At 41.2% G+C, this 17,368-nt stretch overlaps 1 protein-coding gene across 2 annotated transcripts in view; it reads left to right on the top strand.

Annotated features, from left to right (window-relative positions):
* abcc3 (ATP-binding cassette, sub-family C (CFTR/MRP), member 3) overlaps positions 1-3,042 on the top strand; it is a 399,896-nt gene extending 396,854 nt beyond the window's left edge. For both annotated transcript variants that reach the window (XM_073828394.1, XM_073828395.1), the window contains exons 30-31: positions 1,528-1,722; positions 2,562-3,042. In XM_073828394.1, coding sequence (XP_073684495.1) covers positions 1,528-1,722; positions 2,562-2,670 — 304 coding nt within the window. In that variant the 3' untranslated portion in view covers positions 2,671-3,042. The remainder of the gene's footprint in view (positions 1-1,527; positions 1,723-2,561) is intronic.
* Positions 3,043-17,368: the final 14,326 nt, after the last annotated feature.

Here is a 17,368-nt window from a genome sequence, read left to right as displayed (position 1 = left end):
ATTGTTCATGTTAACTAATATAGTTAATGTTAACAAATGAAACTGGATGGCAACATTTTATATATTGTGTGTATGTGTCTCTGTGTTGATTTTAAAGTGTAACCCTTTCAATTCAGTAAACTTAAAATCCAAACTAGCAGAGGGTTACTGTGAATGCATTTGCCAACTGTGCACCGTTTTCCTTATTGATTCTTAGTTATGTAGCGCTTAAGAGTGATGTCTTATAACAGGAGTCACCAGCAAAGCAATATCCACATACAAATTGTACAGATAGGTAACGATTTAAGCAGAAGTGGTGAATGTAATGCAAGCAATAATAACATTTTGTTATCATCATGAATTACATGTTCTTACCATCATCATCAGAATATAGGGAAAATGTTCACATTTGGTTCACAGTTGGCATTATCTGAAGTCCTTGCAGGGGATTAGGTTTATAGCAAACTCCTCCTAGACATTTAATGAAATCAACATTATATTTGGTCAGTCTGATCTAGAGGCCTTAGAGATGTTAAATTGTGAAGATCTTGAGTTTCAGTAAAGGGCGTGTCCGTGGCGGCCTGACAAAGTTTGATGTTTTGCCATGGACATAGGTGTAATAACTCAGCCATAAAATGTCTGATCTGCCTCAAACTTCAGAGGTTTGGTAAGAGTCCTGGCCTGAAGACACCTAAAGGCCAATATTCAGATATTATCATAGCGCCACCTGTTGACACCAGGATATATCATATCTTTCACTAACTCAAACATACCAAGGTCAATCTGCACCAAACTTCATATGTTTGATAATAGTGCTGGCCTGAACACATCTACATGCCATTTATAGGCATAGCGCCACCAGCTGCCAATGGGAAGTTTGGCACATTTAAATGACTTATGACATATTTCTCATATATTTACTGTATTAAAAGCATACTGCCCACCGTTTGCTGTTTTCCTAAAGCCACCGGTCGGCGGTGAGCCCGGGTGCGAGGGCCCGTTCATCGCTGCTTGCAGCTTTAATTTTTTTTGTTGTTGTTTAATTTGTGTCTTTTTTCTGTTGTATTGCTATCTTTAAATGAATCACTAATATAAAGTTTTGGAGCCAGTCATAATCGTGTTAAATAATCGTGATTACAATATTGACCAAAATAATCATGCTTATGATTTTTGCCATAATCGAGCAGCCCTAGTTTCAATTTCGATTTCGGCTTCAAATGATTACAAAAATACAATAATTGAGAAAAAATGATTATTGCTCCAGATTCTGCCCCCTTTGTGTGCTTTCGCTCCTTTATAAAAGCCTAATTTCACAAGTAAAATCGTGGCTCGTATAAAATATATATATTATATGTATTAATTAATTATAATTAAATATTTGGTTACTATAAAATCCCTTAAAAATGCAAAATATATATTTAAAAAAAAAAATCAAATCGAACTAAAATATAGTACTTGCATTTCATTTAAATGGCCCTAGTTTATGCATATTTTGTTTTTGTATATTTTGTTGTGAATGTGTTGCATTATGTATTGTTGTGTGTTCAGTGTGGGTCAGAGGCAGCTGGTGTGTTTGGCGCGAGCTTTACTGAGAAAGACCAGGATCCTGGTCCTGGATGAAGCCACAGCCGCTGTTGATCTGGAGACGGATGATCTGATCCAGTCCACCATTCGCATGCAGTTCGAGGACTGCACTGTTTTCACCATCGCTCACAGACTCAACACCATCATGGACTACACCAGGTACATTAATAACACCATCCATCAACACACAATACTCATTTCTTACTATATTTGAGCTGCAGATTCCAAAAATACCATCAGTTTTGCTGGAGGACGTTAGAATTTCTCAAACAATATAACACATTTTTTAGGGCTGTCAATCGCTTAAATTTTTTAATCACGAATAATCGCATGGTTGTCATGAGTTAACTCACAATTAATCGCACATTTTTATCTGTTCCAAATGTACCTTAAATTAATACTTTTTTCCAAGTTTTTATTACTCTAATCAACATGGGCATGGACAAATATGGAGGCTTTAAGCAAATGTATGTTTATTATTAGTGAAACCATACTCGACACAGAAGATGAAGACTAGACATGTTTCAAAGGTCATAGATGGTTTTCAGATAACTTGTTCATGTCTATTAGACACATGAAAGAAAAAGAACAGAAATACCAGGTTCCCATTACTTCTCTTTCTTTGCACTGAGCAACTTATTCACACAGGCCTGTTTACCTTATTTGCACTTCTTCTGAACATGCAAAATGGTTAAAACAATGTTAAGACACTGACAAACAGTAGTGTTTAGTTGGACTCCTATTTGGACTCGGACTCGACTCGACTTCGGTGGACTCGAACCCAACACTAAAAATGAGTGGCGTTAAAATGAATTTGCATTAACGTGTTATTAACACGTTCATTTTGACAGCCCTACTAAAGACATAACAACTGTGTTTATGAGGATACTCACAAAGACAGTCATTTTGACACAAATGTGTGTTTGTGTCTAGCGGTATATCGGCCACTCCGTATCATTTCTCTGAAGGTTAAATTCAATGCTTCTCTCATGTGACAGAGTGCTGGTTTTGGACAAGGGACAGATCGCAGAGTTCGACACGCCGACTAACCTGCTCGCTCAGAAAGGAATCTTCTATGGGATGGCTAAAGACGCGGGTCTGGCATGAGCCCACATGCTGTAAACCACAGTGCCTTCACACACACACACACACACACACACACACACAATGCCAGTGAATGTAAAGTTGTTTTGTTTTTACTCAACAGTGAAAGCTACATCCAGGATCTGTTATTGTTTTTACATGACTGTTTTTATTTTCCATGACTACAGTGCCACTGTTACTGAATGAGTCGTTTCATGATGAAGCAGTCTATTTTTGTACTGTATTATTTAAGTCAATTTTTGAAGCTGTTCAATAGGGAAGATTTATGCTCAGTTACATGTGTGATTCCTTTTGTAAACCAAATCTGTAAAAACTTGAATTCTGTTACCAGAATTGGAGTATTGTTGCATTTATTAAAAAAAAAGTTATACTGTTTCTATCTGTATTTCGTAAGTTTTGATTTTCACTACACTCATAAACATCCATTTTCAGCAGGAAATTGTGCCGCTAATATTTTTTATATATTTTAATTTTTACATTTTTAAGTGTATTTATATTTAGAATTTATTATTATATTATTTAATTAATAACTAATTTTTAACATTTTTATCTCTTATAAATTCATAAACAATACAGCATAGTGATTTTTTTTTTTTCATAATAATTTCAAAAAAAAAATTCTAACTATAGTTTAACATATTATTTGTGCATTTATTAAGAAGTCATACTGTTTCTATCTGTATTTTGTACATTTTGTGTCCAAAAGCTGGTTTGATTTTTACTACGCTTATAAACATAATTTTCAGTGAGCTGATAAATAGCAGGAAATTGTGCCACTAATATTTTTTTATATATTTTAATTTTTACATTTTTAAGTATATTTATACTTAGAGTTTATGATGATTTATTATATAATTTAATTAATAACACATTGTTAACATTATTATTTATCTCTGACAGCTACAAAATTCATAAACAATACAGCATGTTAATAGTGATTTTTTTTTTCATAATAAAAAAAAAATTCTAACTATAGTTTAATATATTATTGGTGCATTTATTAAAAAGTCATACTGTTTCTATCTGTATTTTGTGTCCAAAAGCTGTTGTGATTTTTACTACGCTCAAAAACATCAATTTTTTTAATTGAGCTGACATAAAGCAAGAAACTGTGCCACTAATATTTTTTATATATTTTAATTTCGACGTTTTTAAGTGTATTTATATTTAGAATGTATTATTTATTATTATATTATTTAATTAATAACTAGTTTTCAACATTATTATTTATCTCTGACAGCTATAAATTCATAAACAGTACTTAGTTTAATATATTATAGGTGCAATTATTTAAAAAAATACTGTTTCTATCTGTATTTCTTAGGTTTTGTGTCCAAAAGCTGGTTTGAATTTTTACTACACTCACAAACATTTTCAGTGACCTAATAAATAGCAGGAAATAATTTTTTTAAAATATATTTTCATTTCTATATTTTTAAGTGTATTTATATTTAGAATTCATTATAAGTTAATTAATTAATAATGAATTTTTAACATTAGTATTTACCTCTAACAGCTATAAATTCATAAACAATACAAAATATTAGTTCATAATTAAAAAAAAAACAAAAAAAACACTGCATTTAAGCGAACCAGCAATAAATTATAAGAATAATGCAATATGCAAAAAATGCAAAAAAAGTCGTCCTGTTTCTATCTGTATTTCGAAGGTTTTGTTTCCAAAAGCTGGTTTGATTTTTACTTTCTACAATTTGAAGTGTATTTATATAGAAAATTTATTATAGTTTATTTATATATTATTTAATAAATAAATAATTTTCAACATTATTATTATTTATCTCTGACAGCTATAAATTCAGTTATAAAACCAATAAAGCATGATAATAGTGATTTTTTTTTAATAATTTTGAAAAACGTCATTTATGCTAGCCAGCAATAAATTATAACTATAATTTTACATATTTTTGGTGCATTTATTTAAAAAGTATTACTGTTTTTCATATGTTTGTATTTAATTTATTTCATGTTTTTTTGTGTGTTTTTTTTTCGGGGTCCAAAACTGTTTTGGTTTTCATTAGTTTTGACGGAAGAACGGAAAGCACTTGATTTAATAGCAGGAAATTGAGCCACATATATTTTAATTTGAGAATTCATTCGATTTATAAATCACATATATTATTTAATAAATAACATGAATAAATATCAATTTTGTTACCTTTTTTCAGATTTAGGCTTTTTTTTTAAATTTTTTTAATAATTATTCTGCTTATCACTTTAAGTTATTATTTCAAAATATATATAAATATATATGTATGTATGTGTGTGTGTGTGTGTGTGTGTGTATTATAGCTGTTGTTGTAGTTTAATCAATTTAAAAAGTTTAATAAAAAACTGTGACAACTATAAATTCACAAAACTGCATTTATTTATTTATTTATTTTTACTTTTGACAAAACTTTAATAATAAATTAAAATTATATTTTAATATTCAGTATTATTGTGTCCAGAAGCTAATGTGGATTTTATTCGTTTTTGGCCAGAGTAGTGATAATAAAGTCCATTTTCACTCAAATAAAATGAAATAGATGGCCATAAAAATAAAATAACTATAGATATATCGTTTTAGTCTATTTTTAAATAAAATATATATATTTTTTAATTTAAGTTGAAATGAAAGAGGAATTCAGTAGTGTATTAATTACTGACATGTATTACTAATTTTTTAAAACACCATAAAAAACAAATGACTGTTTACTAAAATAATATTAAAATCTGTTTATCGTTTTGAATGTATAAAGTGAACCGAAGTAAATTTTACTTGTGTTTCAGTGTCTGTAGATGTAAATCATAAGTGACCACTAGAGGACAGTCCTCAGCATCATCATGTTGTCTGTAATCAAGCACTAGAGTCTTTCTGATTCTTGAATTGAGCCTCAACAGAGATAAAACATTGTCTAATGCTGTTTCTGATTGAATCGGCTGTCTCTAAGAACACTTGTGTTTTTAGGGCTTGTTAAACTGTTGAATCTTCGAGGGCTCATCGTGTGAATGTATAAAAATGTGGTGCATTAGATTCAACATAAAGCAGGTCAAAGGGTGTCATTCCTCTCATTCTGAACGCAGCTGCTGTCCGTCTCCTCTGAGCTCCACTGACTGCAAACACCTGAGCTACAAGATCTTACAGATCATGCCAAGTCATGAAACACATTTGATTTAACCCTCATAATCTGCGGAGACTTTCTTTATAGTGTCTCAAAGCCTTCAGTGATATATTTGTAAATATACACACTGTTCAAAAGTTTGGGGTCAGTGTAGTTTTCGAAAAAATGTCTCTTATGCTCAACAAGGCTGCATTTATTTGATCATTAATACAGTATAAATTGTGAAATATTATTGCAATTCAAAATAACTGCCTTCTATGTGAACACAATCTAAAATGTAATTTATTCTTGTGATCGAAGTGGAATTTTTAGCACCATTACTCTAGTCTTCAGTGTCACACGATCCTTCAGAAATCATACTAATATGCTGATTTGCTCCTCAAGAAACGTTTCTGATTTTCAGCATTCTTTGATGAATAGAAAATTTAAAAGAACAGCATTTATTCCAATCAATATTGTCACTTTTGATCATATATATATTTTAACTTTTAACCCCAAACTTTTAAATGGTATTGTATCTAAAAAATTACATTTGTTATTCATTTAATTTAATTAAATAAATTCAGGAAAATTCAAAAAGTGTTATTTTAGTACCACTGAAATACTAATAAAGTTTTAATATAATAAAATGTTATCATTTTGATTTAGTCATTTTGTTGTGCTTCGAAAATGTATATGTTTCGTTTTATTATTTGTTTAATGTCTGTATAGCTTTTGTTTAGTTTTTAGTTTTAGTTAAATGTTGCCTAACTAGGTGAAGTTCATTTTCATTCTCTTTTATTATAAATTGTATTATTGTTTAAAAAGTTGGTGGACAAATTTGTCAGAAGCAACTTGTGTGAAAAAAAAGTCTCTTGTGTAGATTTTTGGGCTGTTGAAGTTAACGCAATAATAATTCATAATACAGTTAAAAAATGTTTTGTTTTTATTTGACCCTCTGAATCACCAGTAGGTTGCCAGATCCATGTTTTTTCTGTCACCAAAGGTTATTTATAGTGAACCTTTCATCCAATAATCGCAGAAAGCTTTGTGCTTTGTTACTTCTAATAAGTAACAAAGTCTCAGCTCTCAAATTCTGTTCATTTTATTACAATATCAAAACAATAAATTCTGTTTACTACTAGTTATAGCATGAAATAAACACGAATGAACATCAGAAGTTGTTGAAAGAAACAGTACGACTTACTGAAATGGGTCATGTCTTCTGTAATCAATCAATCAGTGTTTCAACCATGTACAAAACAGATAAATCAGCTTGTGAACATGAACATGTTGTATTTACCTCAAGAAAGTTATCCAGTGTTAGCAGTTAATGATAAAACCACTAGAAAAGAGCTTAATTACTGTTCATTTTATGTACATTTTAATAATTCCAACATTAAGACAAGGTTTTATGAAAACGTCTCGGGTTACGTATGTAACCTTAGTTCCCTGAGGGAACGAGACGCCGCGTCAGGAACGCTATGGGGAACGCCATTGGCGGGCCGCACTCTGAACTATGTCTAACAACCAATGAAATGACGGGAGTGACGTCACAGGCGCGGTGACGTCATCGACCGGGAAGTATAAAGCGCGTGCGTTTGAAGCCGGCGGCAGCTCTTTAAGGAATGAAGCGAGCGCCGCAGGGTGCGGGAATTATGGTCCGAGACGCGGCGTCTCGTTCCCTCAGGGAACTAAGGTTACATACGTAACCCGAGACGTTCCCTTCCGGGAACTCGAGCCGCGTCAGGAACGCTATGGGGAACGAGACTACCAACGCCCCCATAATTTCCGAGCCCTGCGAGTGTCTGCTCGACCAGGGTGGAAAGGAAAGAGCCCTTGTCTAGCATTCCGCGGACAAGAAGGCCCTGTAGTCCTCGGCCCTCAGGCACACGAGGAATGGTAGTCTTCCTCTGTCTGGTCGCCAGCCAGAACGAGAGGTACTCCGCGGCCCTCAGGCACACGCAGAGTCTTAGTCCTTTGTCTGGGGGTTAGCCAGAACAAGAGGGACCGAATGACCACTGTCTAGCACTCGGCGGACAGATGGTGTAGGTAGTCCTTGGTCCAGGAGGACAATGCACTCGACCTCAAGAGTGCTCCCCGGCCCGCAGGCACACGGGGAATGGGGTTCTACCTCTGTCTGGTTTCCAACCAGAGCGAGAGGTGCTCCTCGGCCCTCGGGCACACGAGGAGTCTTAGTCCTTTGTCTGGGAGTGGCCAGAACAAGAGGGACTGCAACGACCACTGTCTAGCACTCGGCGGACAGATGGTGTTAGGTAGTCCTCGGTCCGCAGACCCACGAGGACAGTGCACTCGACCCCAAGAGTGCTCCTCGGCCCGCAGGCACACGAGGAATGGAGGTCTTCCTCTGTCTGGTCGCCAGCCAGAACGAGAGGTACTCCACGGCCCTCAGGCACACGCAGAGTCTTAGTCCTTTGTCTGGGAGTTAGCCAGAACAAGAGGGACCGAATGACCACTGTCTAGCACTCGGCGGACAGATGGTGTGGGAAGTCCTCGGTCCGCAGACCCACGAGGACGGTGAGCTTGACCTCAAGGCTCCTCGGCCCTCGGGCACACGAGGAGAGGGTGATCCTTTGTCTGGGGGTTCAGCCAGAACAAGAGGGATCCAAGGCTCGGCCTGGAGCTCCGCCAGGACGCGAGGGAATAAGCCATTGTCTAGCATTACGCGGACAAGAGGGCACTGCAATCCCCGGCCCTCGGGCTCACGGGGAAGACAGTAGGTGCCTCCGCCTGGTAGCCAGCCAGTGCATGAGGCACTCCTCGGCCTTCTGTGAAGGCAGACGAGGAGTCTTAGTCCTTGGTCTGGGGAAAGCCAGAAACCAGAGGGACCGGAGTACACTCGGTCTGATAGCATCCTGCGTCAGAACACGAGGAGAATTAAGCCATTGTCTAGCATTCCGCGGACAAGAGGGCTGTGCAGTTCTCGGCCCTAGGCACACGAGAACCGTGACCTCTGCCTGGTTCGCCAGCCAGTGCGAGAGGTACTCCTCGGCCCTCGGGCTCACGAGGAGTCTTAGTCCTTTGTCTGGGGGTAACCAGAACAAGAGGGACCGGAAGCTCGGCCTGGTAAGCATACCGGGACGCGAGAGTATGAGCCTTTGTCTAGCATTACACGGACAAGAGGCTTTTAGGTCTGCTCCTCGGCCCTCAGGCTCGCGAGGATGCAGGGACACTCCTCGGCCCTCTGGCACACGAGGAGCGTCGTGGCGAAAACGACTTCTCTTCTTTCCGCAGAAAGAATGCGCCTTGAGAAGTCTCCTCCTGGCTAGGGAGGTGGCTAACCCTCTAGGCCTAGCGCACTAGGCCGAGAGTACAGCCGAGCCTGGAGCGGCTCTGAGGTCAAGCTCATAGTACCTGACGAATGTCAGGGGCGAGGACCAATTGTCAGGGGCGAGGACCAACCCGCAGCATTGCAGATGTCCTTTTTTTCGGAGGGGGACACCTGCTGTCAGAGCTTTTGGAGGCAGGCAGCCTCAGAAGGAGTAAGTCTTGGCTCCCCATGGAGCTGGGAGACCAGAGGACTTGGAAGTAGTAGGAATGGCATCTGTGATCCATCTACTGATAGCTCTGAACGTGCCACATGCTTTCTTTGTGGCCGTATGTGCCCAGTGCGCATACTGGACAGATATACTTCCCATTGGTCGCACTCCAGGAATGGAGGTAATAGAGGCTTGAGACCCCTCAGGGTCTCAACCTGAGTGCACCACCGAGGAAACCATACCGACGAGCCACCACGAGGGGCGTGGTAGGCCAATAAGCCGCCACGAACACCCTCAGGATGGAGTGAGCTGGTTTTGTGGGTTTGCGAGGACTCAGTACTGTACCAACGGGCAGTAACTTGGTCTAGATGGTGTTCGTGACACCATGAAGCAAACAGTCACTTAAGGTTTCCTCGTGAAGGGAGCTCTGGATAGGAGCAGGGTCTCAACAACCTCGGTTGAGAGACCCTAGTCTATGAGTTGCGCCCCCCCCAGGGGCCATACTCATAACTTTCCACCTCTCCATGTGGGGGTAGCAGGCCGCGCCCCCAGCTTGAGAGGGAAGGTCCAAGGCCATGGTTGGACTAGCCGTGACGATGCCGGCATGCTCTTTCCAGAACTCCAGGGTGCACAGTGATCGGGAGAATGTGTACAGACGCAGCCTCAGCCACGTCTGTACTATGGCGTCCAGTCCGGGCGGACCTGGAGGCACTAAGGAGAACCAGAGAGAACCTTGCGATATCTATCGAGTCGCCAGAGGTCCCAACTTCTGAGTCTCCATGCTTCATTACTTCCTGATGAAGCCTGGATCTCCCGACCGTGGAGGAAACGTGTGACCAGGGGGTACTTGCCCACTGAGAGGCCACCTAGAGGGGCGTGGAAGGCGTTTATAGCCGCCACGTAACCCTCAGGGTGGAGTGAGCTAGCCCTGCGGAAAGGCGAGACTGTAGGAACTCCAGAACTGTACCGACCGGGCAGTTGACTGGGTCCAGGTGGTGCTCGCGGCACCATCTCGTGAATAAGTTCCACTTAAGGCCATACAGTTTCCTCGTAGAGGGAGCTCTGGATTGGAGAAAGGTCTCAGCAACCTCGGTTGAGAGACTCGCTCCTATGAGTTGTGCCCCCTCAGGGGCCACACCCATAACCTCCACTTCTCTGGGTGGGGGTGGCATATTGCGCCCCCAGCCTGAGACAGGAGGTCCCTCCTGACGGGAATCTCCCATGGAGAGCCGTCTAGGAGAGATACCAGGTCCGAGAACCATACTCGTGCCGGCCAGTACGGGGCTACTAGTAGCAGCCGCACTTGAAACCGACGGACCCGTTCCAGAACTCCCGGGAGCAGAGCGATCAGGGGAAAGGCGTACAGACGCAGCCTCGGCCACGTCTGTGCCATGGCATCCAGCCCCAGTGGAGCTGGAGGAACTAGAGAGTACCAGAGGGGACAGTGCGATGTCTCTTGAGTCGCAAACAGGTCCACCTGTGCCTGGCCAAATGTTCTCCAGATCTGCTTCACCACCTCTGGGTGAAGCATCCATTCCCCGGGCCTCAGCCCCTGCCTGGCAGGACGTCTGCTCCCACGTCCAGAGATACTGGACTGCTCTCAGGGAGAGAAGTCTTTCCTTAAGACCATAGGAGAATCCGGTACGCCAGCTTATATAAGGGGCGTGAGCGGATACCTTTTGGAAGGAAACACTTCAGGGCGTGGAACACGGCTAGCATCTCTAGGCGATTTGTGTGCCAGGAGAGATGGAATTGCTCCACAGGCCTTGGGTTGAGCGGCCACTCATGACCGCCTCCCCATCCGGTGAGGGATGCGTCCGTCGCTAGCATGACGCGGCGACGAGGAGCTCCCAGAACCGGACCCTGAGAGAGAAACCAGGGTTTCTTCCACATGGCCAAGGCACGTAGGCAGCGCCGCGTGACCTTGATCTTGCGAAATGGGTTTCCCCTCGGGGAGAACCGCCTGGTTTGAGCCACCACTGAAGTGGTCTCATAAGCAGCAGTCCAAAAGGTATCACGTTGGAAGCGGCTGCCATAAGACCTAACAGTACTTGGGACTGTAGACAGTGGGTGACGGGCCTAGCTTGACCGCATTTACTGCAGTAAGGATCGACTCGAACCGAGCAGGTGACATTCGTGCCTGCATCGTGGTCGAATCCCAGACTACACCTAGATAAGTGATTTTTAGAAATCACACCCTTCTTGGTGTTGAGTCTCAACCCCAATTCTTTCATGAGAGCGAGAACAACACCTCGATGTTGAGCCGCTAATTATTCTGAGCTGGCCAGAATCGACCAGTCGAGTATGCGGATGTCCTGGAATCACGGAGGAGCCAGAGCAGCATCCACACACTTCGTGAAAGTTCGGGTGAGAGCTAGGCCGAAAGGAAGTACTCTGTATTGGTGAGCTTTGCCCCTGAAAGCGAGCCTGAGAAACTTCCTGTACTGACTTCCTGTTCCAGACCCTGCTCGGGGTTTACCCCGCTGAAAGGTGTCGGCTTGGCGCCGAACTGAATAGTGTAACCTTTCTCTACAGTACGCAGGACCCACTTTGAAACATTTGGCAGTAGTTTCCACGCTGCCAGAGAGTTTACTTAGGGTACCAGCCTCTCGAGACTGGTGTCTGGATTTACTCGAGGAACTAACTCGGAGACCTGTAACAGCAAGCTGGCAGGAAGCTCCTGAACTAGCTCTTCGAGAGACCCCCGCGGGGGCTGCGAACTCTCCAGGGCCGCTACGTTTCCGGGCGGAACAGCTAGAGGATGTTCGCGGGAGATAGCCGCGCCCTGTAACACTGGCAGGGTTAGCTGACTCATCTCCTGAGGGCCACGAAGGGGTCTGAAACCCGCACCCGGAGGTACGGTGCAAACCCCCTCGCGAGGGGCTGCCCTCAACGGCCCTGAGCCACAACCGTCAGGGCCGTTTAGGCGAGGACTTCCTGGATAGGAGGACGACCCTCAGGTCGAACCTCTTCTTTTTCTTGGAAGCCCCCGACTTAGAGCGTTGCTTTCCGGGTCCTCTAGGCATAGCCGGAGGAACGCGGGCGGCATCGCTCTGTTTCTGCGCCTCTGATGTGGAGAGCTGGTACACGGCTGGGGTTTAAATCTTTCCCGTCAGGAACCCCAACACGTGTTCATTTGCTCATCAAACCTGATTTTTAATTTTATTAAGCGGCCTGAAGAGCAAAGATGGAGCCTTCAAAAATGATGCCTAGACCGGGGAACAGAGGCTGATAGCGTCTGTTCAACCCGCGGCGTCATCTTTACTTTCTAGTTTTTCCTAGATCTAAAACTCAATGTAGATCGGGAAGGACAGAAAGCTCCGTTTGGAAGTGCTGACTTAGTCCGCAGGAAGCAAAACGTTTGCTTTTCTGCGGCTCATGTTTGCTTATTTAGCTAATGCACAGTCAGCACAACCACCAGCTCATATACTGAGGCGATCAGGGGGGGGCGGTTGAATACTTTTGACAACGCACTTCACATCAACCTCCTCGGAGGAAGATATGGAAAGCGTTGGAAACCTTTCCTGGAGGGAAGTAACCGCATTGCGGGCTTCCTCATCCAGAAAAAAAGGTTTACCGATCCACCAGATAGGAGAGGAGATAGGGTATTATTAAAACACCCGTCTCCAGTCCCTCTAATAGATCGAGCCGCGATCCCAGCGAGTGAAGCAACCGCTCCGCCTCGGCGGAAGCGGGGCCAGACCCGCGAGAAACGCTGGCGAAGGCTCCCTCCTCGAAGAGAGCCTTCTGTGGAGCACCCACAGTGGAGATTTTTACACTCACACTGTGGACAGTCAGCCTTTTCGAGGGCTGACTGTGCGTGCTCTACACTCAAGCAGACCACACATAGACTGTGTGTATCCCCACCAACAATGAAGCATTGGCAGGAAGGAACACACTATCTATGTGGCTGCTTGTACCGCCTAGTTTCGTAACACTTCTTTCCCCCATGGTTGCATTTTAAAGGTCATACTACTCAAATAAAAGCCGTGCAAACTGGCACGAAAAAACAGCAGTATGACCGAGACAGACACAGACACAGAGCGCTCTCGCTGAATGACAAAAGCTGCCGCCGGCTTCAAACGCACGCGCTTTATACTTCCCGGTCGATGACGTCACCGCGCCTGTGACGTCACTCCCGTCATTTCATTGGTTGTTAGACATAGTTCAGAGTGCGGCCCGCCAATGGCGTTCCCCATAGCGTTCCTGACGCGGCTCGAGTTCCCGGAAGGGAACTACCTTATGTACAACTGAGTTGTAGACAAACATTTCAGTTTTGGTTTGAGCTGAGGATTATAGCCATATGGAGTGTTTTCACAACGCGTCATAAATCAACAATGCCACTGAACTGAACAAAACTCGCATATTTTGGGGGGAGGGGGGGCGAGCAGAGCTAATTAGCATTTAAAGGAACATGCAACAGAATAGCTCGCTCTAAAAAGGGCTGATTTTGACAAGGTAAAAAGAGTGTTTTTTACACTACCATTTAGAAATCTTAACCAAAGTATGTTATATAGACTTCTCATTAAGACCCAAAAGAATCATATCAACTTGTGGAAAATGGGCATCCGATGACCCCTTTAACAATGAATGACATAGGCATAGCATAAGCATATTAAGAATAAGCTAGTCTTGAGAGAATCAAGTTTTGTTTACTACAAGTATACTCATAAGTTTTCTTTAAGTGAACTTTACATAATGCTTTTAAGTATACTATTATGTCCCTATTTAGGTATTAATTTGTATATATTTTGTTATATGAATATCTGAACTTCATATATCTGAAATATAATATCTGAAACATCAGAAGAAAGAACAGGGTATCTGCTTGTAAACAAAAACATTGTATTCTAGCTTCATGCATTGTTTTTTATAAACTCTTGAATGTGGGTAAGTTTCAACAAATAACCTTTTGAAAAAATAAAAATAAATACAGTTCATGTTAACCAAAACATAGATGGAGTCAATCAACACCCCAAAGTTTGACAGTCATTATTACCTCTTCATGGGTCGACATTTTATTCCATAACGTTACACAGTTTTACAAATCTATGGTTTTGATTCTGTTTTATGTCTGACGATTGTGTTAGATTACATGTGGAAGCATCTGTTGTTTCAGTTTCTTCTTCACTTGTGTTTTGAAAATTCTGTACAGAAGATGTGTAATAGTGCCCCTAACATATAACAATGAAAACACAGATTCTCAGAGCACAAATATAGTTCAAATATATTTAGACGTTTTCTTAATATAAGTCAAGTATATTTAAATGTCATTTTAAGTATATTCCTTAAAAATATATAAACCACATTTCTGAGAAGTACATAAAAAGTAGACTGAAAGTATACTTTCCTCTTTTATTTTAAAAGAAGTAAACTAAAAGCACACTTGAATAAACTTCTTTTTTTATTAGGGAAAACATTTTTAAAAGGCTATAACTCTGATTGTATTTGTCTAAAAGAAGAAAGTCTTGGATTGAAGGTGAGTAAATCATAGGGTAGTTTTAATTATCAGTATCAGCAGATGTCCTTCTGAATTATCGACTACTGGTATCAAAGGAGAAGTGTATTACTATTGCATGTATATTTTTGACATTGTAATGATTTTCTCCACATCTTTACCTCTGAGAAACCATTCCAAAAGTCAAACACTTCAGTAATCAAATTGCCCAATTCAATGACACAAGCTCACAAAACTCCCTCCAAAGCTCCTAAGCAAGCTTAGTCATGAAACATCTCCTGGAGGCAGGAACAAAAACACAGATCTTTAAATATCCTCATTCATGCGGTTCCCCAGAAGTGACAAACATTGGCAGGCCTGCAAGGATCCAGACAGGAGGGCTGTTTATTCCCATTCATCTCCAAACAAGACACTTCATGCTCCGCGCTGGAGATCTGAGCGTTGGCCGTCCTTTAATGTTATTTTCTTAATTAGGATCAGCTGTGTTACTTCACTTAAAGACTGCTGTCTCACCGCCGCAGCGCTGACAGATGATGATGATGGACAAGGATAAATTCGCTGTAAATGGGGCAGAATCGCTCCCTCAGGCTGAGTGCATGAAATATGGATAGGTTTGGCTCTTCCTCTTTACCTGCCCGATCACTTCATGCTGCGGGCGGAAAGATTCGAGCAGAGGCGGGTTGGTATCGATGGACCCGTGACAAAGCAAGATTTGCCTACGATAGAAAACAAAGTGCTGGTTTCTTATTGACAGACAATTTATCTTCACAGCCTACCCTCAGTGCATTTCCCAATTTAGTTGTCTGTGTTGTTGACGGCCTGTAGTGTTTGTGAATGTTCCTGGAGTGGAAGGTGTTTTCTGGGAAACAATCCTTCTTGCAAGGGTTGGGCCTGCTGGTGAGAATACAACATGCTGTTTTCACACTGAGAACAACAAGGTTACGTGCGGCCGGTGTTCCTGGATCTGCAGACGTGCCGAATGTGTGATGAAAACACTTCTTTAGAAGCGTAAACAGATGAGTTGATTTCTTCATTTTGGAGATCAGTTGTTCACCAATGGATCTTCGGCAGTGAATGGGTGCCGTCAGAATTCGAGTCCAAACAGCTGATAAAGACATCTCTAAAATCCACAAGTAACCCCTCCACTCCATCAGTTAACATCTTGAGAAGCCGAAAGCTACGTGTTTAGAAACAAATCATTAAGACGTTTTAACTAAAATATGAGTCCATAATGCATAATATCGCCTTTTCTATAAAAAAAGGGGTCTGGTCTGAATATGGAGCGAAATCTGCACAGATCAAACACTGTTTACAAGCCTAAACAATGATTTAGATGAGTTTGTTTCTACATTTTGGAGAATTCCATTACTTGTTTACCAATGGATCTTCGGCAGTGAATGGGTGCCGTCAGAATTCGAGTCCAAAGAGCTGATAAAGACATCTCTAAAATTCACAAGTAACCACTCCACTCCATCAGTTAACATCTTGAGAAGCCGGAAGCTACGTGTTTAGAAACAAATCATTAAGACGTTTTTAACTAAAATATAATCCACAAAGTCCATAATATATAATAATGCCTTTTCTATAAAAAAAGGGGTCTGGTCTGAATATGGAGCGAAATCTGCACAGATCAAACACTGTTTACAAGCCTAAACAATGATTTAGATGAGTTTGTTTCTACATTTTGGAGAATTCCATTACTTGTTTACCAATGGATCTTCGGCAGTGAATGGGTGCCGTCAGAATTCGAGTCCAAAGAGCTGATAAAGACATCTCTAAAATTCACAAGTAACCACTCCAGTCCATCAATTAACATCTTGAGAAGCCGGAAGCTACGTGTTTAGAAACAAATCATTAAGACGTTTTTAACTAAAATATAATCCACAAAGTCCATAATATATAATAATGCCTTTTCTATAAAAACAAGGGTCTGGTCTGAATCTGGAGTGAAATCTGCATAGATTAAACACAGTTTACAAGCCTAAACAATGCTTAGATGAGTTTGTTTCTACATTTTGGAGAATTCCATTACTTGTTAACCAATGGATCCTTTGGAGTGAATGGGTGCCGTCAGAATTCGAGTCCAAAGAGCTGATAAAGACATCTCTAAAATTCACAAGTAACCACTCCAGTCCATCAATTAACATCTTGAGAAGCCTAAAGCTACGTGTTTAGAAACAAATCATTAAGACGTTTTTAACTAAAATATAATCCACAAAGTCCATAATGCATAATATCGCCTTTTCTATAAAAACAAAGGTCTGGTCTGAATCTGGAGTGAAATCTGCATAGATTAAACACTGTTTACAAGCCAAAACAGTCAAAACAACAAATATGTGTGTGGATTTTAATGTGAGAGACAACAGGAAATGACTTTTTTCACTAAAGGAAGAGTTATTATGGATTATGGATTTAAGAATGGATTTGTTTCTTACAAACACAGCTTTTGGCTGCACTAGATGTTAACTGATGGACTGGAGTGGTGTGGTTTATTTGTAAACAATGATGCAGATGAGTTTGTTTCTTCATTTTGGAGAATTCCATCACTTGCTCACCAGTGGATCCTCTGGAGGGAATGGGTGCCGTCAGAATGAGAGTCAAAACATCACAATAATGAACAGTGCTTGATCTGTGTAGATTTT

Source organism: Garra rufa, chromosome 22 (assembly GCF_049309525.1).
Source record: "Garra rufa chromosome 22, GarRuf1.0, whole genome shotgun sequence".
NCBI lineage: Eukaryota > Metazoa > Chordata > Actinopteri > Cypriniformes > Cyprinidae > Garra > Garra rufa.
This window is presented reverse-complemented; position numbering and strand designations above follow the sequence as displayed.